This window comes from Diabrotica undecimpunctata, chromosome 1, assembly GCF_040954645.1.
Source record: "Diabrotica undecimpunctata isolate CICGRU chromosome 1, icDiaUnde3, whole genome shotgun sequence".
Lineage (NCBI taxonomy): Eukaryota > Metazoa > Arthropoda > Insecta > Coleoptera > Chrysomelidae > Diabrotica > Diabrotica undecimpunctata.
Window position 1 is genome coordinate 69,099,174 of NC_092803.1, and position 25,538 is coordinate 69,124,711.

The 25,538-nt window shown below is 31.8% G+C and overlaps 1 protein-coding gene across 1 annotated transcript in view; it reads left to right on the forward strand.

Moving 5' to 3' along the window:
• The first annotated feature begins 984 nt into the window (after positions 1-984).
• LOC140450547 (trypsin-7-like) overlaps positions 985-25,538 on the forward strand; it is a 39,000-nt gene continuing 14,446 nt past the window's right edge. Inside the window, exons 1-4 of the mRNA XM_072544204.1 lie at positions 985-1,110; positions 1,246-1,417; positions 17,171-17,294; positions 21,711-21,830. Of these exons, the coding sequence (XP_072400305.1) occupies positions 1,038-1,110; positions 1,246-1,417; positions 17,171-17,294; positions 21,711-21,830 (489 nt within the window). The 5' untranslated portion in view covers positions 985-1,037. The remainder of the gene's footprint in view (positions 1,111-1,245; positions 1,418-17,170; positions 17,295-21,710; positions 21,831-25,538) is intronic.

Here is a 25,538-nt window from a genome sequence, read left to right on the forward strand (position 1 = left end):
TTGGGGCTTCTATTTCTGGACTACTTTTACAGCTCGATTATCTGGCATCCTTTTGACCAAGCCAGTTTAGTCTTTGTGATTTTACACATCTGACAATATCTGCGCTCTGCATTAGTTCATCCAGCTCGTGGTTCATTTTTATTCTCCACGAACTATCGCTGCATTGGGTTGGTCCAAATATCTTCCTAGGAAGATAAAAATACCAATATCTAAATAAATAAATTTGAAACCAAAAGATGTTTATATATGGCCCCAAGTTTGTTTCTTTGAATCACCTTCTGATTCAATATTTGGGCAGATTCGGCTATCGAAATTGCATCTCCACTTTTATTTCTAAACTCAAAGCCACTTATTTCTAAGCCCTGTTCTAAGTTACCTATTTTTCCTTTGCCCCGCTATCCATTTTTGTTTCAACAAGTTGATACGAAATGCTGTCAGACAAAGCAATACACACTCGCCAGGCTACAGCTACTATAGCCCCTTACAGTTTGCTAGCTCTCTGAAGCATCGTCTAAGGTAACACTTTTCCCCCTACTTATCTCCTGGGCAAGATGGTGTTATACTTCAGAATTGAGGAGCGCATTAATAATACTACGTTGCCGTTTCTTAAAATCAGTAAGAGGAAAACAAAACAGTTATTAACAGCCAAAGATGTCCTTACATCTAAGTGAAAGTGAAAATGTAGGAATTATGCTAGGAAAACGATATCAAACAGACAAATATAAAATGCGCTTAGTAAGTCTATTCTTATTTTATTTTTATTTTAACTGTTTTCTTGACATCTTTTACAAAAAATACTGTCACGAAATCATGCTCCGCATGAGTAGGTTATAAATGGAAAGCGTATGAGGTGTGGTATGTATATTGTATTGTAGTCATTATGTATGTTTATTTTATTTCAGAGATAGTCACGAAATCATGCCTTGCATGAATACGTTATAATCACTAAAGATATGTGGGTGCTATATAAGTTACTAAGAAAATTTGTTGTATCCACTTCTGTTTTGGATCACTTTTAGAAATACGCACCATTTACTATGAATAGTCTGAAATACAATATTGCACTGATGGTTTGTGTTTTATTGATCAAAACCAATAGTATTTGGGCAGGTAAATATATTATTAGGAATATTTATTGAGTAAAATATAAATATTGAAATTTATTATTCGTACGATAAACTATATTTAACCTGTCTAATATTTGAAACTCGATTTTACTAACTCTTAAATTGTGTACAATTCTAGATAACGATCTGCGAATAGTTGGAGGAAGAAAGGCAAAAATAGAGGACCACCCATGGATAGTTTCTCTTTTGTATACTAATAAACAGCATGCATGTGGTGGATCTCTTATAAATGATGACACAGTTGTAACCGCTGCCCATTGCTTTATGTTTCAAAAGCTTTTTGAGTTAAAGTAAGTTTTTTAAGACTAAGGATGAGTAATATAAATCTTAAATTCAGCATATAATATTTCCCTTTACTGCAAATTCATTTAGGTATCAACGGAACAATAAAATCAATTATCAACGGAAGGAATGGTATACTGGAAGCAAGAAACCAAAGCCGAATAGATAACCGGTATACGTTACTTATCAGAAACATTTATAAGAACAACTACATAAAAACAGAAAAATTCAGCTTAGGTCAAGGAGTATGATAAGGAGACAATATTTCACCAAAATTGTTCACGGCAGGTTTAAAGTCAATATTTAAGAACACTCAATAGCCCAAAAGTCTGGAAACGGTTAATTATCTCGTAAATTGCTAATCATAATTGTACAAAATTTAAGGTAATCCTATTTTCGGATACGAAGATTCCATATTTGATATTTGCAATGTTGCCAGATTTGTCGTTTCTTTTATAATATTAGTAACTTTGGTTTTTAAATTCATCACCCTATATATTTAGTTATTATTGGAATCTCCTATTTAATACGAGTTAAACCCAATGTTACACTTATATATGTAGTCTAGAAGGTCTTAAATACATAAAACGGAAGTCTGGCAACGCCTAATTGTTTTCAACTACATTAAAACGTAAGAATTAATAGATTAACATAACGGTTACTTTATCAAGTGTTCAAAATATGCTCCCTTTGTGAGTTGACTGTACCCTAATCGGTGGTAAAATGCGTCTACAACATTTCTCCATGATTGTCTAGAAATTATTCGAGATTCATCGATAATTCGTTGCCATAGCTTTGCAAGACTTACTGATTTAGATTTTTAAACTCAATTTGTTTTTATGTATCCCCAATAAAAATAATCTTTAGGATTAAAATCAGGTAAACGTGAAGACCATTCAATTCTACCTCGTCTGCCAATCCATCGTCCGGGAAATATCTCATCTAAATAACGCCGAACATTTACACCAAAATGAGCTGGAGCTCCATCTTGCTGAAACCATATCTGATTAAAATTGGCCCCAAACAAGTTTCTCAGTGTATAGTAAAAACCCTCAATTTAGAAGAGTGATTTCATAGTTTAAACGCCGAATATCCTCAAATTTAAATGTACACAGCGGCCCTCGAAAACTGCCTGTTTTCTCGATTGCAATTTGCGTTTCCTTATAAGAAATTACAGAATATATAAAGTAGTATATTTATTTGTGCTTCTCTATAGTAGACTTGACCAGAAGTTGTCGTACAGTGTAGCCAATTCTTGTTCACAAGTAGTAATTATGGTCATACAATCATACAAAACCTGTATTCTTCCACGCAGCGATTATTACTGTCATAAAAATACAAAAAACATGATTTTTTCAATAGTAAAAATTAAGCACAAAATTGTAATGAAATAAATTTTATTTATATGTTCCGTTTCGTTACATATTTAAATTTATAAAATAAAAATCGATATTTTAAAACATTATTTTTCAATCGTTTGGCAATGTTGGAATTAGCGAGGAAATTCCGTTTTACAATTCGGACCCAGACATGCCGTAAAACTAGTTTTTATTATTTTTTCGCCGAAGAAATTTATTGGCGTTTCTATGGGTAGTGCATTTTGTGAGTATATTTTATGTGATAAGTTTGTAAACTTATTGTTGTCAATACTGTATTTTAGTATTGATAAAACGTGTTATTGATAATAAGAGTGTTATAGTTTGTCGTTTTATAGTAAATTTTTAGTTATATTCTTATACAGAATTTGTTGTAAAAACAACCTGTATAATATTGTAGTCGTATAGTTGTTTTATCAAATTGTGCGCTCGGGTCGTCAGCTATCGTGTTAACGTGTGTGCGACTGATTCCCTACATCATAAACCCTCTCTTCCCCGCTTTATATAACTTAGGACTAGGACAGACAGTGCCAATTTGCCTCTCGGCAAGGGAAGGCCGGGTGTGTGTGATCCCGAAAAGTACGTAAGCCGCGTATGCGCTATCGTGAGCCGGTGTTTTCAGTGTTTTGTGTTAAAACGTATATAGTTGGTCTCTCTCAATTTTATCATTTCATGTATATCTGTTACTGCCTCCCCGCACTCACTGTAAAGCTAATATTTGTATAACTCTTTATGTAACTATCAGAATTGCGATAATTGTCAATGTTTGAACCAGCCCTTAAGTCTATTGTGTAAATAAATCGAAGGAAAAATACATTTTAATTGTTTTATTGCTTCAGTGGTCCTTAATAAATATTTTGAAGCAATTAGGTGTTCAAATACGCCTCTCTTAAATGTGAATAGTTTGGCAACAAAGTTTTACCCTTTCCAGAATTGTTGAAATGTATATTATATTATATATCTGTGTATATACTATATAAGTACATATAGTATATACGCAGATTATTGAAATACAATGGACGAAAAACCGAGTTGTTCTAAGAGAAGACAGCAAAATTCTGATGTTGATTCCAAAAATGAAAAGCCGCAAGTGAGACGGAAAATGTTAACGTCTGAAGAGAAGGTAATGATACGAAACGTTTATGAAGGAATTGTCGGCAGAAAAATGGCATTAAATGTTAGCCAAGCGGTCGACATTTGTAGCAGTTTAACAAAAGTATCCGTTAGCTGTATTTATCGTGTACTTAAAAATACATCGGAAAATAAAAAGCAAGAAAAAGGTAAAACTAGAAGTAGGAAAAGCATTGTTATAGCATAGTATAAGCAATATTATACGTCGAAAAATTCATTCATTTTATTTTCGGAGTGAAATTCCAACACTGAAAAAAATTTCTCAAGAGCTCGAAAACGATGACTTTTTACCCAAGATATCTCGTAGGGTCTTAATCAGAACCATGCGCGAAATGAACTTTCGATATTTCGATATATATTTAGAAGAAATACGAACAATTCGCAGCACTGGACGCAAAATATATTATTTGGATGAAACCTGGATTAACGAAGGTCATACAGTTGGAAAAGTTTGGCAAGATTTAAATGTCAAAAGTAAACGCGAAGCATTTATAGAAGGCTGGTCTACAGGATTAAAAGCTCCATCAGGAAAGGGACGGCGTTTAATCATTACCCATATAGGAAGTGATACAGGGTTCCTTGATGATGGTTTGCTTCAATTTAAGTCGAAAAAAACAGGTGATTATCATAAAGAAATGACTTCCGAAGTATTTGAGCGCTGGTTTAAGAGAATCTTACCAAAATTGGAATCTGGGTCTGTGGTTGTTATGGACAATGCGCCATATCATAGCCGCAGACTAGAACAATTACCGACGACGGCATGGCGGAAAGGGAGAATTCAAGAATGGTTTACAGAAAAAGGGGATTGCATACGAATAATCAATGCTCAAAATTCAACTACTTGACATTGCACGGTTAAGGAAAAGTGAATATCTTAAATATGTTGTGGATGTAACTGCAAAAGATTATGGTGTCAAAGTTCTACGTCTACCACCTTATCATTGCGAACTTAATCCCATTGAACTTATCTGGGCGCAAGTGAAAGGAAAGGTAGCACGCAATAACAAAACTCTCAAATTAAACGAAGTTAAGGAACTTTTGATTCAAGCAATCCTCCATGTAACTCCAGAGAAATGGGCTAAATGTATAGGCCACATAATTAAAGAAGAATATCGTATGTGGGAACTTGACACTCATGTCAAAGTTTTACTATAGCCAATTATAATTACACCAAGTGAAGATAATAACAGCGATAGCGATCTTCAGATTTAGACAGCGAATAATATTTTCTAATAGTTTAGTAGGAACATCAGCATAAAAAAACCAAAAATAAAAAAAAAAACGAGAAGAACATAGTAAGTGTGTATAGCGTTTGTGTTTAAATAGAATAGTACGATGTTTTGTTACATCCAAAATTATTTTTATTTTGTTTTTATAGAATTTTATTTTGTTTTATAGGATTTTATTTTGTTTTGTTTTATACTGTTTAAGTGTTTTGTTTATTTTATTTAATAGGACAATATGGCTCTTGGCGAACACCCATTTAAAAAAAAGTGACGCCCCACAAGACATACCTCTCGGGTGGTGTGGAAACTGTCTTAAAATTTGTTTTAAAAAAATTTCATTGTGTAACTCTTTAAGGACGGGTCACGTCAAAAGACGTTTTAGCGTAACTTCCGCGACAGCCTGGTGGCATCAGTAAGCTTTCTGCAAAATTACTTGTTTTTTATAGCTTTTTGTTTGTGGCATTCTGTATTTTTAGGAGACTGTATGGAATAAGCCACAAAATATTTATTTATAGGTTTAATTTACTGATTTTTCGATCTCTATATAAAGACATCGTTTTCAAATATACAAGTGATAGTAATATTTATTTTTCTATGGCTTTTTGCTTGCCGTTCTGTATATTTAGAAATAATGTTGGGAATAAGTAACAATATATTTAATTGAAATGTTTAATTTACTGACGTTTCGATCTCTATATAAAGAGATCGTTTTCAAATATACAAATGATAGTAATATTTATTTTTCTGTGGCTTTTTGCTTGTGGCATTCCGTATTTTTAGGGAGAATGTTGGAAATAAGCCACAATACATCTATTTACATGTTTATTTTACTGACGTTTCGATCTCTATTACAGAGACCGTTTTTAAAGTTAAGAAAAAAAAAGAAAATAATATAAGAATATATAAATATATAATAATAAACAAATAAAATAAATATAACTATAATTTATATCTTTGAAAACAGTCTTTGGATATAGAGATGGAAACTTCAGTAAAAACCTGCAGATAAATATATTGTGGCCTATTTTGAACAATAATATTTAAACAATATAATATAATTAACGTTGAAATAAAAGTGAGTGTACGCCACTGGATTTTCATACGTCTTTCCCCACTTCTACGCCTTCAAACGATGACTCACTCTCCCAAATAGTGAAATTAGCGTTTCAATTTCATTTTTAAGTAACATTTTGTAACTACCTGACGTTAAATTTCCTTCGATAAAAAATGGCTCAATTAAGTAAGTACCTACTATACCTGACCATACATTAATTTTTGTGGTCTTTGAGTATGGTTTTCGCGCATCCAGTGTAGATTTACATTACTCCAGTACCTTAAATCGTGTCGATTTACACTTCCACACAATGTAAAGGTTGCTTCATCAGAAAAACATATTCTATAAAAATTATTTTCAATTTTATCCATCATTACTTCAGTAAACTCTAATATACGATCGAAGTTATCTTCACTTAATTCTTGCAATAAGTTAATTTTTTATGGTTTAAATTTATTCTTACGTAACACACGTAAGACTGAAGAACCACCTACATCATGTACTTGTGCAGCTTTGCGTAAGGATGTATGTGGATTTTCAAAAAAGTTTGCATTATGTCTAAAGTTTTGTTGTCATTCATAACACTTTTTGGTCTACCTGATCGGTATCTCTCTTTTAGTTCTCCAGATTCCTCAAATCGCTGTACCGTCGCCTTATAAATAGGAGAACGGTTTGGTTTGGAAAAGTATTATTAAATAAGTTTGCTACTTCACAATAAGATCTTTTTCTGTCACCGTATGAGGGGGCCTTGTTACTGGCTCCCTATATTCGAGAGTTGGAAATCTTTTGATTCCAAGCCTTACTTCAAAGGACTTGTGAATGGATGCATCTCCATAGGTTTGGTTCTTCAGTGACCGTTGAAGGATAAGGATTGTTAAGGTGAGCAAATATTGCTCCAGAGAAATAAAAGCACTTTAAGTTTATCGACTTATAATTAACTATTTTTAGTTTAAAGAGGTTCAAAATGACGTAGCTGACTATACAGTATCAAATAATTCTTTCTTTATCACACGTAAAATAGAAAACCGTATTTATGAGAAAAAATGCCCGATTTCGGCGTAGAGAAATATTTTATATATGAATTGAGAGTGTTGCCTCAAGGGCGTGTGAGTGAGAACTAACTAAAATAATACTTGGTGCGTAAAAGCATAGAATAATCGAACACACACATGTGTTCGGTTGTTCTCTGGTAGAAGTGTAGATTACCCCTCTTGTATTTAGGTGTGAAAACTATTTAAGAGGCTGTGGTGGTGCCAACAAGTCGGCTGTGACTATTTTACTTATTCTACACTAAGAAAAGTGTAAAGAACTATATTTTTAATTTATATTTTAAAATGATATGTTCATTTCTGGAACATAGACTGCCCGCGTTGAAGTATTTACTTCAAAACTAAAGAAAGAGTGATTTGAGAAAGTAAGCAAACTTAACTTAAATGTAATTTAAGAAATAACTATTCCTAAACTAGAGTAATACATATAAATGTGACAAAATTTAAAATTTTAATTTTCTACTTTGTCCACAGGAAGAGGACAGAGTTTTGTAATGGGTCTGTTAAAATATCCATCTCTAGTCTTTATTTTAACACTACGGACCTTATCGTCCTTACCAGTAAACAATTCAACAATTCTTGCCAATGGCCAGTGTAGGGGTGGAACTTTATCTTCCTTTAATAGAACTAAGTCGTTAACTTCAAGATTCTTCTGTGGTGTTAACCACTTGGGGCGATTCTGAAGTTGATTAAGGTAATCAATTTTCCAGCGTTTGGCAAATGATTGCTGAATCTTCATGTAGTTTTGCCAAATTGTTAATTTATTGTCAGGTATTTCCGTCACTATCTCTTCAGGAAATGACGTAATTGGTTTTCCTATTAGGAAATGTCCTGGAGACAATGTGTTAAAGTCATTTGGATCATTTGACATAGCACAAAGAGGGCGTGAGTTTAGTACTGCTTCTATTTGTGCGAGAACTGTGCTAAAGGCTTCAAAAGTTAAAGTGGTATTGCCTAAAAGCCTTAAAATGTGATATTTGGCACTTTTTATGGCTGCCTCCCAAATTCCACCATGATGCGGAGAATGGGCTACAATAAATTTCCATTGGATTTCAGAAGAGGAGAGAAAATTGAATATGGACTCAGAGGTTTCCTTTTGTTTAAGAAATAGTGCAACTTCCCTCAACTGATTTCTAGCTCCTAGAAAATTAGTGGCGTTATCTGAGTAGATAATTTGTGGACAGCCTCTCCTACTGATGAATCTTTTTAAAGCAAGTAAGAAACTTTCGGTAGACAGACCTGTGACTAATTCGATGTGCACTGCACGAGTAACCATACATACAAACAACGCTATGTAGGATTTTATTTTTGGAGCCTTTCTTAAATTGGAGCTTTTTATAAGAAATGGACCACCAAAGTCTAGACCGACATTGGTAAATGGAGGGGAGAAACATGAACGTTCCCGTGGTAAATCAGCCATTAACTGTGTGGCTGTCTTTGCTTTAAATTTAAAACAATCGTGACATTTATTAATTATCCTTTTAGTTTCTTTGAGACCATTTAGACACCAATATCTTAAACGAAAATTGGAAAGAGTATTTTGAGGGCCTGCATGACATAATCTTATATGTTCTCTATGCAGCAATAATTTTACTATGTGATTATGAGAGGGTAGAAGTAATGGGTACTTCTGTTCATATGGGACGTCTGAGTACCTTAGACGACCACCTACACGAATCATTTGCTGATTATCTATGAATGGGTTGAGTTTTAAAATTGTTTTATTTGAAATTATCTCCTTATTTTTAAGACAAGAAAATTCTCGAAAAAAGTGTGCCTTTTGCAAAAGTTTTATTATTAAATTTTCAGCATTTTTTAATTCTGAAACAGAGAAGGGTCCAACATATTTTTCATTTGGAAACTTGAAATTGTGAATGTACCTGAGAATAAGTGTGATACTGCGTTGTAGTTTTGAGAAGTTTGAAAATTTGAGAGATAAATTTTCAATGAAACTTATTGGACTTTCTTGTGCTAGATGAACTATTTTCTTTTCCTCGGGTATTTTACTTACATTTGGTTTTGAATCATAAGAAGTTAAATCTAAGTCATAATTAAGTAGAAATGAGGGACCTTGAAACCAAAATTTTGAGTTTAGAAGTTCAGGAGCAGACATGCCTCTTGACGCAATATCTGCGGGGTTTTGTTTTGACTTTATATATCGCCACTTAAATTGTGGGTTTCCTTGTATTTCAGAAACTCTATTTGCAACAAACTGTGACCATCTCGAGCTATGTGAGCCTAACCAAGCAAGTACGATTTCTGAGTCCGTCCAGCAGTTTATTGAGTCTATTTGAGTTAATTTATTATTTAGAATTTCAACTATTCTTTTAGTGAGTTTGCTGCATAAAACAGCACCCATAAGTTCTAACTTAGGTAAAGTTAATGTTTTTATTGGAGCTACCCTACTTTTAGAGGTGATGAGTGTGGAAGAGACATTTCTTGAGCTATAAGTAACTCTAATATATATGCAGCTGGCGTATGCCTTTTCACTAGCGTCGGAAAATGCGTGTATTTGTATACTACATACATAATTTTCAATAAAAAAAGGTCTGTGAATTTTTAAATGTTTTAGTGCTGAAATATGTTTGAGAAAATTTAACCATTCATTTAAGAGTGTAGAGTCTAAACTTTCATTCCACTGAATTTTTGAAAGCCAAATTTTTTGCATTATTATTTTTGCAGTTACTATTACAGGATTAATTAATCCCTTGGGGTCGAAAAAACTTGCGATTATCGAGAGCACTTGTCTCTTAGTGTAGGAATCTTTTATTTCGATTTCTGGCACTGAAATAGAGAAACTATCTAATTTAGAGTCCCAACAAAGACCTAATATTTTATTGGAATGATTTTCTGAAGATATAACATACGTAGAGTCAGTTGAAAATTGTGAAATATTTTCTAAAAATTGTGGTGAATTTGAACACCATTTGTGAAGAGATATGCCTGCCTTTTGTAGCAGTGCAGTGATTTGCTCATGCGCAAGTGTGAGTGTTTCAATGCTATTTGTACCATATAGTATGTCATCAATATAGCAAAAATTAATGAGCATATCATGAGCGAGAGGATATTCTTCCTTGTGCATGTTTGCGAGTTCAATTAAACATCGTGTGCTAAGGAAGGTAGCTGGTTTCGTTCCATAGGTAACCGTTTCCAATTGTATACATTTTAACGGCTCCGAGGGAGAGTTGCGCCACAAAATATTTAATAAGAAAGTTTGGTTGGGGTTTATTGACTTTATTCTGATTTGTCTAAACATCTTTTTTATATCAGATGTGAATACATACTTGAAGAGTCTAAAGTTGACTAAAGTGTCAAATAGTTCTGGTTGTGTGGTATAACCCTTTAACATAATATCATTAAGGCTAAAACCAGAAGTGGTTTTCATGGATGCGTCAAAAACTACGCGCAAACGAGTTGTGATAGAAGTGTCTTTTTCTACACTGTGGTGAGGCAAGAAATATTTGTTTTCTGAGTGTACATTCTGCAGAGACAACGGAACATATTTTGCATGTCCTAATTCAACATACTCATCTATAAAGGATTTATATTGTTTGTAAAGAGAATCATTTTTTGAGAATTTGTTCTCCAAATTTAGAAATCGCCTTCGCGCCATTTGGAAAGAGTCGCCCAATTTATTATTTTCATTAGGCGTGCATAGGGGTAAATCTACTTGGAACTGTCCATTCGGTAGGATTTGTGTTGTGGCTTTAAATATTTTCTCAGCCTTTTCATCATCAGGACTTAAATGCTTTATTTCGGGAACTTCTTCAAAGTCCCAAAACCTTTGGAGAAGATTATTTATATTTTCTTCTTCAGTGTGAGATTGAACAAATAAAGAAATATGATTCGAGTGTGAATAGTTACAGTTTGAGTGAGAGTGCATCTTTTTCTTAGATGAAACTTGTGGAGATAAGTTACCGAACATGACATATCCTAAATGAGTGTTTTGAAGCACTGGAAGACCTGCTCCAATATGAATTAAACCATCCTTTAATAGATCACAGTAAATTTCTGCACCTAATAAGAGATCGATTCTCCCTGGGGAGGAGTAAGAGGGATCACTGAGCTTTATGCCATCTGGTATTTTTATTTTGCTACGATCTAGAGGTACCTGAGGTATTTTACACGTAATATTATCCAAAACTGCACATGATACTTCAAATTTCATATCATTGTTTTTATATGGGAAAAATTCAATGTTTACCATTTCATTTGAGATGGAACAATTTTGAGAGATTGTGGAAATTTGTAATCTTTTATTAGTGGTAGAGTAATTTAGTTTATTTACTAAATCTTTTGTTGCAAAGCTCGATTGAGATCCATTATCGAGAAGACATCTTGCGTGTACAGGTTGTCCACTTTTAGAGTAAATTGTTACCAGCGCTGTGGCTAGCAAAACTTCGTTTTTTGGATTGAAAGTGGAGAGAGAAGAGATGCAAGATGAATTTTGACTTTGTGTGTCTGAGAGTAGACAATATTCATTTGTCTGAGTGCTTAAGTGAGTAGAAGTGTTTGGTGATTCATTATATGAATGTGGAGAATTAATTCTTTGAGTAACTTGGGCATTATTACTCCTTGGAGGAGCATGAAAATGACTTTGAGAGATATGTGGTGCACTATGGCGAGTTTGTGAATCACCCTGTATACTTGCGGAGGATTGAGAGGTTTGTGGTGCATTAAAGCGTGATTGTTGCCTATTGGCGTGACTTTGATTACCATCATGTGAATTTGAATCACTTTGATTGCTTCGAGTGGGAGAGAATAAATTATTTTCATGAGTGTGAGAAAAAATATTTTCTTCATGCAGAAGTGTATTGTGCTTTTTATTGCAAATTTTACATGTGTATTTAGAGATGCATTTATCAGTAAAATGCTTAGTGCCAAAACAGTTTCTGCAAAGCTGTGCTTGCTTTACAAAATTAAACCTTTCTCGAGAATTTGTGTCTTTAAATAAGTTACACTGATATATTTTATGACCAGTTTGTTTACAAAATATGCAATTTTCATAGCTAGATTTATTATTATTTATAGTGGAAATATGAGCAGTTTTTTGAGTGACTTTATTATTAAACTTTGACTGAGTTTCAGTGTAATTAAGTTTCTCTAAAACATCACATCTTTTTTCTAGAAATTCAAAAAATTGTTTGAGTGTTGGAACGTTCTTAGAACCTACTTCATATTCAAAAGCCTTGTGAGAAGCAAAATCTATTTTTTCTAAAAATATTTCTATTAAAAGGAGGTCCCAATGTTCAATTGGAACTTCGAGATTACTAAGAGCTTGAAGCGTTTGCTTCGTGTGTACAAGAAAATCTCTTAGTACCTGAGGAGTGCATTTAACTAGAGATTGAGACTTTAACAGCTTTTTTATAAGAGTACTAATCACTCGTGATTTGTCATCATATCTTTCTTTTAGGGTTTTTATAGCGATAGCAAAATTTGCATCTACTACTTCGATGCTGCTAATTAAGTTTAAAGGTTCTCCTTTGAGGAAGGATTTTAAATATATAAACTTTTGTACATTATTTAAACTTGAATTGTTTGTGATCAGAGTTTCAAATAGTTGAAAAAATTCATTGAATTCTGAGAAATTGCCGGTAAAGGTTTTCATGCTAATTTCAGGCAGCCTCGCACTGGAAACAGCATTATTATTTGAGCTAGGTACTTTATTTTCTGTTAAATTTAATTCTATTATTTTTCTTTGCAAACCTTTGAGTGTGTTGAAGTATTTTTCTTCAACATTTGCTCGATCAGCTGATTGTTGGTCGCTGTCATCAGTCTGTTCGATTTCTAATTGAATTTGTTCGTATTGTGTGAAAAAATTAAAAAGTTTTTCTTTCCTATTTTCAAAATCAAGTATTTCGTTTTCTGTGTCTTTATTGGCTATAAACCATTCTGAGATACGTGTAATTGATGCTTTAAGTGATTTGCGCTTTTTCTTTAAAGCTTCCATTTTTTATTTAAAGTGAATTTATTTGCAAATATATGCTGAGCGAGAAATAAGAGTGAATGATTTTGTTTAGTGTAAATGTCTTTTTTAACTAAGACGCGATTTTAATTTTAATAGAGTATTTTTACTAGAGTTATAAACAAATATTATTCGTGAGAGCGGGCTGTGAGACAATCTGTATAATAAACAATTGTCAGCTATCTTTAGCGATATTGAGAAGAAAGATCTGTTGTCAAATCAAAGCCATTAGTTAATATAAATATTAATAAACAAATAAAAGTCGAGACAAATGTCTATCAATATAAATTACGTGCATGCAGTAACTATAGAAAATATAGAAAGAGTTTTAACCTCACCAAATGTTTTTCAAGTATCCAATTTAATTACCGCTGTCGCTTACCAGCACATAACGCACTTTTCACAAAACACACGTGTCTAATCTTGAACGAAGGTCAACTTGTGCAATCTTTCTTCTAGGGACGAGAAACCATTATTCTTTCTTCCTGTTGCTCTCCGGCGTGTGTAATCCTTTTCTTTCTTCAGTCCTGTTTCATCAAATAATCTGTGCTCGATAGGACCACGAAATGAGGGGGCCTTGTTACTGGCTCCCTATATTCGAGAGTTGGAAATCTTTTGATTCCAAGCCTTACTTCAAAGGACTTGTGAATGGATGCATCTCCATAGGTTTGGTTCTTCAGTGACCGTTGAAGGATAAGGATTGTTAAGGTGAGCAAATATTGCTCCAGAGAAATAAAAGCACTTTAAGTTTATCGACTTATAATTAACTATTTTTAGTTTAAAGAGGTTCAAAATGACGTAGCTGACTATACAGTATCAAATAATTCTTTCTTTATCACACGTAAAATAGAAAACCGTATTTATGAGAAAAAATGCCCGATTTCGGCGTAGAGAAATATTTTATATATGAATTGAGAGTGTTGCCTCAAGGGCGTGTGAGTGAGAACTAACTAAAATAATACTTGGTGCGTAAAAGCATAGAATAATCGAACACACACATGTGTTCGGTTGTTCTCTGGTAGAAGTGTAGATTACCCCTCTTGTATTTAGGTGTGAAAACTATTTAAGAGGCTGTGGTGGTGCCAACAAGTCGGCTGTGACTATTTTACTTATTCTACACTAAGAAAAGTGTAAAGAACTATATTTTTAATTTATATTTTAAAATGATATGTTCATTTCTGGAACACCGTACCCTCTTATCATTAGAATAGTAATTCGTTCTTTTTCGTTAAGATCCATTTTAGAGAAGCAATTTATTTTGCAGAACTTTTCGAAACACAACTACTATCAGTTTTAGTTAATAATGTAAATGGTGAAAAAATGTCAAAATCACAGCATTCTACATTTAAATATTTAAATTTATTCTTCTTCTTCTTCAAGTGCCCTCTCCGCTACGGAGTTTGGCAATCATCATTGCTATTCGTATCTTTGAAGCTGTTGCTCTATATAATTGGTTAGATGTGCACTGGAACCAGTCTCTTAAATTGCGCAGCCAAGATATACATCGTCTCCCCACCAATCTTTCCTTGGATAATTAACTGAAGCAATCGGTACTTTTTCCCTCTCATCACATGACCAAGATATTCCAACTTTCTTCTCTTGATGGTGATCAACAACTCCCGTTCTTTGTTCATTCTTCGAAGAACTACACTGTTATTTTGTCTGTCCAAGGTATTTTCAAAATTCTTCTGTATATCCACATTTCGAAGGCCTCTAGTTTATCGGTACTGCTCTTGTTTAAAGTCCAAGTCTCTACTCCGTACAGCAGAATCGAGAAGATGTAGCATCTAACCAATCTTATTTTCAGGTTTAAGTTAATGTCATGACTTCCCAGAATGTCCTTAATATTAACAAAAGCAGCTCAAGCCTTTCCAATTCTAGTTTTTATTTCTTCTGTGAAATTGTTAAATATCAAGTCATTGATAAATAAATTTATTAAAATCTACATATTTTACACTGTTTTATGTATTTGGGACATTCCAGACTACATAAAATCATAAGTGTTACATATGGTTGAACTCGTATTAAATATGAGATTCCAATAATGACTGAATGTACAGGGTGATGAATTTAAAAAACCAAAGTTTTTCCAAATAACTTTAAACCAAAGTTAATTGGGCCATTTTTTATCGAAGGAAATTTAACGTCAGATAGTTACGAAATGTTAAATCAACTACAAATAACTACAAAAGTCGACCATGGCAAAAATACCATCAATGAACCTACTCCTGAATTTTATTAGAAAGAACAAACTTTAGTCAGTAAAAAAATAGTGAACTATCTAAAAGTATAGATATTATAAGCAATTTAGAAATGAACAGAAATGTGGGTCTTTGCAACTCATTTTTCAGAGCAAGATATTTGGAATAAGAAGCAAATATTTAGAAGAAGAAAAATGTTTTGGATTTAAAACCTTAGAGCGTGGTTCAATAAGTCTACAATAGGATTCTACCGAATAGCTGCGGGTAGCCATGCTGATCGCCAACATCCGGAACGGCTAAGCACCGTAAGAAAAAGATTATAAACAATAGTTAAGGATGATATTTATAAAATCATTTTAGATAATCCAGTTAAAAAACCAAAATTGTTGTCAAACTTACTTTACTTTTTCCTGTCAAAAAAAATATAGTTTCTGAACCCAGTGTTGGGCTGTCTCCAATAATACATGGTTGCCTGTCTATGCGTAATCGAGATTGCATCTATGCGGGTAATTTAGGTAGGCTAGTAGATGTTCCTTGTTTTGTATTGCTCTGAAGTCACACATGTCGTCATTCCAGTTCAGCAGATATTTATTGAGGTTTGACTTGGTCGGTGCTACACTGGTTTTTAAACGGTTTAGCATGCGCTACATCGACCAGTTGCTTGAAACCCCACTTTGTGGAATTTCTGTTAGTGAATAACAGAGTGGTAGTTTGTCTAGCAGGGCGCCAAGGAAATGTTTTCTTGATTTAAGTCTGCCAGGATACGGTTCTTGGCCAAAAGGAGGCAGCGGCTGTCGAAGGTTTATTTGGATCTTTCAGTAAATTCATAGGCACCTGGTATGTAACTATACGTTCACTAATAATGAAGAACCTGGGAAGTGCCCTTTTGGTAGCCACCTTGTCAATTTTTTCTATTTTAATTTATTCTATATACCTTTTCCTTTCATTTAATGCATTACCCATTCCACTCGGACCTCTAACAAAGGAAATATGATGTAATGCCCTCTTAGCAATTCCGCAATCTGTGTTTTTTCTGTGTCAACATATTTGCTACCCGACGAATTATTTACCTTTATTTATTTTTATTTAATCTTACTTAGTTTTTATTTTATTTTATTTTGGTAAAACGTTGACATTTGTTAAACGTCATTTTATTTTCATAGTAAGTGTATGTTTATCTTACCCAATAATATATAATAAATATATATTATACGGCATTGATCTTACCTTACAATTACAGTAACCTATATTTTTAGAAATTTTCGAAAAAATTACCTTAAATGATAATATTTGTTGTTTAGCAATTTTCGAAATAAATAAGTAGTAAAATTTCTGATTAACAATATTTAAATCATCAATTTGTAGAATGAATTAGCAATAAATCAATCGTATCGTTTCAATAACAAAATATGATTGTTGTCATATATGCCAAATGTTGGTAGTTCAGATTTCTTTCATAGGTGGCGTAGTTACCTTAGTGAACAAACGGTGTGACTCGTCATTATAGTCTTTTATATAGATAGATAATAGTGACCACAAAAAAAATGGTAATTTTCAAAATATTCGATATTTTTGTTTATGTGTATAAACATTTTGTGTATAAACAAATTAAAAAAAACATAAATAGAAATTCTAGTGTACGGAAAAATATAGTTAGTCTAGCCAAGATACATACATTTTTAATATATTTTTAAATATTTTTTTTATATTAAGACAATTTTTTTCTATTTTATTTTAAATGTGTTTATATTTTTTTAAGGTATGTCTTAGTTGGTGTTTCTAATTGGAGACATGCCAAAACTTTCATTGAAATTAAAAAGTATAAAGAGCACGAGAACTTCCACCCCCAAAGGGATTTTGATAACGATATAGCGATTGTTAAGGTGGGTAGTCCTAAAAATTATACAAAATAACTTATCTTGGCCTTCACCATTTTTGACGTTGTATTATCTATTTTTTATTTTTTTTTTCCGAATTTTCTTCATACTCTTTGTGCTCATCCTTGATCTCTCTGATTCCTTCTCTCCAGTCTAGTGCTGGTCTTTTCTTTTCTTCTTGTATTTCATTAAACATACATAGTTTAAGACCTGTTTTGGCCATCGTTCGTCTTCAATAATACCCATTATATGCCTGTAAGATAAAAGTTGTTGGGATTTTATTTTATCTACGGTATTGTAAATTCTTCCTCTTCTTCTTCATATTTCTTCATTTGAGATGTGATCAAGTTTGGATGTTTCACACACTCCTCTTATTTAGTCCATTTTTTCACTTCCATTGTTTTCTTCTTTTTCATCGTCATTTGACAACATTTTACAACAGTCAGGCGGCGTCCTGGATTGAGATGTCTTTTGAAGATTTCAGAGCCCCTCTGTAAAGAAGAAAAAAAAAAAGGTAGTACCGCTAAGTTATTATTACGAGTTTTTATTTTGTTAGCACTATTTTGTAGTATTTTCGATACAAGAGGGTACGATCAAGTGTTATGCCTAAGGTTATTCATAACGAAAATCGAAAGTCGCCGATGCTTTCTTGGGATTCGGCTTAAGTGTTTACTTCTTAAAATAATTGTATAGTATTCCAAGGTCGTTGTAGATTGATGGTAGATTGGTATTGGAGAGAAGCTTGTCTCATGTGGCTAGCGCTATGTCATCCGGATAGCAAAATTTTTTTACTGGGTGATCTTATATATAAAGATTAAATAGTAGAGCCAGTAATAGACCCTGTGGGAGCCCATTAGTAATGAGTTTTGTTTGCTTATCTTTTTGTTGAGAGGTACTTGTAGATTTCTCTTACTTAGCTAATTTGTAATGAGCGTACCATTATCTGACAAGAAATCACTCTTAGGAGCTTGTAAATTACTTCGTATTTTCAGGCAGTGTCGTAGGCTGATGTTAGGAATACAGTTAGGAATTTTCAGTGTTTATTAAACACCAGCCTCTGCGTAGGATATTAATGCCAGTACACCCTCTTTACGCAGATATAAAGTAGAACTGTTGGATAATATAAATATTGGATATAATACAATTTTATGTAGATTAATCTATCGGTCTTTCAATCTGTAATAAATATTCCTTTTTTTCTTACTTATGATAACGTCGGTATACTACGAAAACCAGGTAAATGACAAATTTAAAAATATTGAGTTAAGTATACCAAACTTCTCAGCTTTTTCCGCTCTACATACAGGTAAAACCCAATAAATGATACGACTTACCATTCAGCAGATAATTTGTGTAATAAACAAATAAGTTACACCTAATCAACTTTTCATTTTCAAATAAAACAATATATCGCTACTTACTTCCATAAAATTAGTTCTGTTGCATGTAAAACAAAGTAAGCCCACATATATTATTATGCCGGACAACAATATATTTCTACTACTGCAAACCATATTCAGTAAAAAGGTGATAAGTGTCTTTAATACATTTTACGTGTATGATTTATTAAAATTTCTCTTTCATATCGACTAGTAAAAACCTTTAAGTACACTTACTTCATTCTACCTGAAAACGGGCTGAGTTAAAATTTAGAAATGGTTACTAAGCTAAACCCATAAATGATCTTTATAACACATACACAGATAGAATAACTGAAGACAGCAGTTCAATTCTTGATGATTCTGAGAACAATATAGTCTCAATGATGGAATCCATTTTTGATAGTGACTTTTCAGATGTAGACCCCACATATCAGTCAAGTGAAGAGGGATCGCTCTCTCTAGGAAGTCTATATGATTTACACACTTTGATAGCCTAAATGATGAGAAAAAAGATACTGAAATAGGTGCACCCACGAACAATTTAGTGTCAACTGAAATAGCTAGTTGGATATTAAATCTACTTCTTGACAAAGTATGGAAAGACGTACGTCCACTAAAACGTTGGAGAAAAGCTAACCCCAAAGATTGGGTAATAAATGTCGCAAAAAGGAGGCGTGCTGAGGGTTTGCCTTATAAGATAAAAAAAAGATCATAGACCAGCAATGCCAAAACCAGTTAATTGTTCAGAGTGCTTTTACAAATGTGCCAGTTATTTCAGCGAAGATTACAGACAAAGACTATGTCGTGATTATTGAAAGTTAGAATATATAGGCCAGAAACTTTTTCTTATTGCACGTATTAAAACGGAGCCACCAAAGAGAGTCGTTGCATTTCGTTGAAGTTTAAAAAACCACGTGCATTTTCCAAAAAGTGTTATTTTTCTTTGAATGGTCAAGACATACAGGTATGTGAGAAATTTCTTTGTAAGACACTTTGTATATCAGCGTCGTTAATACAAGATGTTGTAAGAAAAACTGATATTCAAGGCTGTTATGCAGATACTGATAAAAGAGGCAAGCATACACCGCCAAATAAAACAAGCAGTAAAACCCGAAAAATCGTGAAGGCTCATATTGAATCTTTTCCAACCATGGGCCCACATTATATTCGCCAAAGTTCAAAGTGTAGATATTTGGACAAATATTTAAGTATAAGAAAAATGTACCAACTTTTTATAAATGACTATGAGCAGAAGAAACTGGAAGGTGTTAGCGAAATTACATTTCGAAGAATATTTTCTAACGACTACAATGTAAGCTTTTTTGTTGCTAAAAAAGATCAATGTTTAGTTTGTAATAAATATGATAGGGCTAATCCAACTGACAAATCGGATTTAGAAGACAGTTACAGAGAACATCAGAAAAGAAAAGAAGTATGTAATCTTAAAAAACAAAATGATAAGAAAATATCTAATGAACAACTGGATTTTGTTTCAGTTACTTTCGATCTACAGGCCGTACTACAAATTCCAAGTGGATTGACTGGAAAACTATATTATTCTCGAAAATTATGTGTCTACAATTTGTGTGTATATGAAGCCGCATTACCAAATGCAGCTTACTGTTTTGACTGGTCAGAAATTAACGGTAGACAAGGAAGTTCTGAAATAGAAAGCATTATACTCCACTACTTATCAAAATGTGTTCCAGAATATGTATGTGAAATAAGTTTATTTTCTGATACCTGCAGAGGACAGAATCCGTTTAAATATTATTGAACGCAAATTTTTAGAGTCTGGACATTCCTATATGGAAGTTGACTCTATGCAGAGTAGTAACGAAACCGCTAAAAAACACAGATCTATCTATGGGATACCAGATTACTTGTCCGTTTTTCAAAATGCAAGAGGAAATAAAAATATCAAGGTTGATGATAAAAAAGTATGTATAGAACCATACAAATGTAAAGAATTTAAATACTACGACTTTTATAATTTAAAAAACTTATCACACACTTTAATTAAAAACCGGACAAAAAATCAAAACGGCGAAAAAATAATGTGGTTGAAGATAAAAAGAATGAGATTGGTGTAAGAAGAGACAAACAGGATCTACTTTAATTATGACATATCAACAAGCTTCAATTATTTCCTTACTAAAACTGCACGGCAGTCAACAAGAAAAAAGCACGCCAAGTTATCAACTAGTTCAAGCAATCTTGAAGAACTTAAGCGACTTTATGATGCACATTTGCCAATTAGCATAGCAAAAAAGAGAGATTTGGTACAGCTATGTCATAAGGGAGTGATACCGGAGGAATATCACGGGTAGTATCGTAATTTGAAAATGGGAAATGATGTAACAGACATCTTGCCAGAGCCTGCTTTCAGTGACGAATCGGACGAGGAAGCCTCATAATAATAATATTGTTATTATTATATTCGAAATAAATTTGATTTTTTCTATAAAACTGCCTGTCATTCATATAAATAATAACTATAACTACACACATCTGCTAAAACTTTCAGGGAAAACCAGTTAAATGTCCTAAATATCGACTAATACCTTAAAACATTGCTATTACCTAGTAAAAGCCTCATATCTCGATCACAAAACTGGACAATATTATACTTGGTTTATTATATTTGTGTTAAATATGTTATTTGAAGAGTAATTGATTTATTTAGATTTACAGGTAAAACCAGGTAAGTGATAGCATTTCCAACTTAAATTTAGGATTAGTCAGATAGGTGTCTCAACTTTTTCAAACTAATGATAGAATATCATTTCAGATATATGCATCTTTCACTAGAATACCTAACATCAAAAACAAGCTGACTGCTTAATTCACAATATAAAACTAAACTTTAAAAACGTTTTTTCTCGATTTCGGTATTCCGACATTTACCTGGTTTTCGCAGTATACCGACGATAAGCTCTTTTCTACTTTGGTTAAATTTTTACGGTACTAAAGATAATGCATTAATAAAGATAAAAATATTATTTCATTATACAAATTATTAAAAAATTATTAATTTTAGTTGGCACACAAAGTTGTATTTTCCTCTAAGATTCAACCCATACGTCTACCAAAACACGACATTTACGTACCAAATGGAACACCAGTTACTACTGCGGGTTGGGGATATACAGATCCAAAGGTACCTAAATATATTATTGTATATTATATTATATATATATATATATATATATATATATATATATATATATATATATATATATATATATATATTGTGATGCTGTATTATTTGTGAATGATGTTTTAATGAGCAATGAGTGTTTTTTAATAATATTTATATATATATATATATATATATATATATATATATATATATATATATATATATATATATAGGGTTTTTATCGCGGTTCTCAAAGAATTAGTTTGTAAGCACTTTTTGAAATTATCTTTATTATATCTATTATGAAACACACATATATATTTAACATAGCTAATGTAAATTTAAAATAAACTAATTAAATTATATAGACAATGTAAATTTTAAACAAACTATCTTTAAAATTGAAATTGTTATGACACTAACTAAATTATATTAACAAAATTTTGTACCTTGCTGTCACTGAATGCCTAAATGAAACTATTCTTCACTATATAGATTTTAATCACCACTCAATATCTTCGTTCTCAGCTTCGGTTACCTTGTTTTTGTGAAATTACTTTTTCTAATAATCAGCTTCCACCAATTTAAAATATTTTTCTTCTTAATAGCATTTATATTTATTCTTCTTTTTAATACACCAATATCCAATCACCAAATATATTATATAAATTTAATTTTCAATTAATACTTTCTTCCATTATCCAATCACCATTTATATATAACATAATTTTTAATCTTCAATAATATTATCTTTATATTGTTTCTTAATCTTCATTGAACTTACTATATTGAACATCTGGACCTTCTGACTGACTATCTGAACAACTGACTTCACTAACTGTAACTAAGTGTGTCTGTCTTCTTAATAACTAATTGTCTGACTGCTTACTGACTGACTGACTAACTATATACTATGTGCTTACTGTTTGACTCGCCTTTTTGAATCCAAATCACTGAGTACTTATATCTTTTTCCATGTTCCAGAATCATCTGGCAAGAAATCATATTCGAATTTTTCTATTTTCTAAATATATGAATTTTCTGGAATAGTCTATCTCGCAAACAGGGTTAACTCTCGTGTTCTAGAGAATTCTTTTCTTTTCTATCGAGAATTTTGTTGACATTTAGGCTTTTCAGATCAGAATATAAACTTATATGTAATTTAAACAATCTAAATTAATAAATTACACTACTTCAAATCCGTAACTATATGTAAACTAAACATTTCAAATTAACAAATAACCCCACTTTATATTCGTAATTATTATTTAAATGTCCGTCACTTATTCAGAGTAGGTATTTTTGGTTGCCTATGCACATGGCTCACTTAAATATATTTACAATACTATAATTATTAAAAAAAACTTTTTACACTTATTATATGCTAATTTCTTAAAAATGCCCTCACATAAATATATATTTTATAGTATATAACTTATTAAAATAACCAAATACTTTTTATATCTAATATTATCTAGTGTATAACTTATAAATTATTTTTAATCACTATTTTTATTTCTCCTATATAAAATATCATTTCAATATATATATATATATATATATATATATATATATATATATATTATACACATTACACATAGCAAATTAGCATAGTCTGTCACTCGACACTGAAGGAGTAGGCAGATTCAGACCTTAGTAATCTTTGAAGGTTCTTGTAATTCTGGAGAACAAGAAACAGATTGAGAACCCAATTTCGAACGGAACCATATCCCTCTTAATAATGTATAAATATATAGTATATATATATATATATACATATATATATATATATATATATATATATATATATATATATATATATATATATATATATATATATATATATATATATATATATATATATATATATATATATATAGTAAAACTTCCAAAGATTTGTGAGGTTGCGGTCAAAAGGCCTAGTGATTAAGACGATAATATATGTTGACTCTTTTATTCAAAGTCGAGCTTTTGAAACTGTTTAGTTTCTTTTTCAAGACTACAAAAAGAAAATATAACTACTTTTATCATATTCCATTCGTAAAAATACTTACTAAATATTGAGATTGTAATAGTTCTAAATATTGACATTGTAATAGTTCACTAGCCATATTAACACGAGTAACAATAATACAAAAATATAAAATACAAAATTTCAAAAACACGATATAACACAATTTGACATAAATATGTCAAATAATAAGTTGAACATTATGTCAAATTATTTTATATTGTGTTTCCGAATTTTTGTATTTTATTATTTTGTATTATATTGCTTCTAGTGTTATATGGCTAGCGAACTAGTACAATCTAAATATTTAATTAGTATTTTTACGAAAAGAATGTCATAAAACTAATTACATTATATTTTAGTTGTCTTGGAGAAACTGAAACTGAAAAGATGCATATTGGAGATGATTCATATAAAAAAAGATCCAAATTCCATCAATAATGAGACTGAGATCAAAGATCTTTCCAATATGTATCATAATTTAATAAATTGAGTTGTTTTTTTTTAATGCACTATGGCAGATATTCAGGATACGACCCCGAACCACTCCTATTTTAAGATATCTACCAGATGTCATCTGTCAATGTCAGATACCAATTCTTAATCCATATTAAACTTTTTAAAAAAATGTAAACATGAAATTTAATTGTGAAATGTTATGTTTAAAGTTTAATAAAGAGCTTATTGAAAATTTGAAAATGGCAAATTTGCCGAAACGTTTAAGCAAAATTTAAATAGTTTTATTTACATCAGACCGACAAACCCAGGAAATAAATAAATATATATATATATATATATATATATATATATATATATATATATATATATATATATATATATAAATATATATAGAGAGAAGAATGGAGCGGTCCATGTTAGGAATAACTCTGCGAGACAGAATAACCAACGAAGACATCAGGAGAAGAACCGGAGTGACTGACATCATCGAGAAGATAGCCAGACTAAAATGGAGATGGGCAGGACACATAGCCAGAATGACAGATGGACGATGGACAAAGAGGTTATTGGAATGGAGGCCAAGGGAAGACAAGAGAAGCGTCGATCGACCACCTACAAGATGGACTGACGATTTAAGAAGACTCGATAAAAACTGGATGAGAGCGGCGCAAGATAGACGGGGTTGGAAACATGAGGAAGAGGTCTATGTTCAGCAGTGGACTCTTGAGGCTGGATGATGATGATGATATATATATATATATATATATATATATATATATATATATATATATATATATACATATATATATATATATATATATATATATATATATATATATACATATATATATACATATATATATATATATATATATATATATATATATATATATATATATATGTATATATATATATATATATATATATATGTATATATATATTTATATATATCATCATCATCATCCAGCCTCAAGAGTCCACTGCTGAACATAGGCCTCTTCCTCATGTTTCCAACCCCGTCTATCTTGCGCCGCTCTCACCCAGTTTTTATCGAGTCTTCTTAAATCGTCAGTCCATCTTGTAGGTGGTCGACCGACGCTTCTCTTGTCTTCCCTTGGCCTCCATTCCAATAACCTCTATATTAAATTTGAAATTTCCGCGGTAGCTATATGTGGTTTCAATTGTTTTCCGGGTTTGACTCCGCGTTAAATATTTTTGGTTTTTAGAAGAACCATTGTTTTGACGACGTTTCGGCA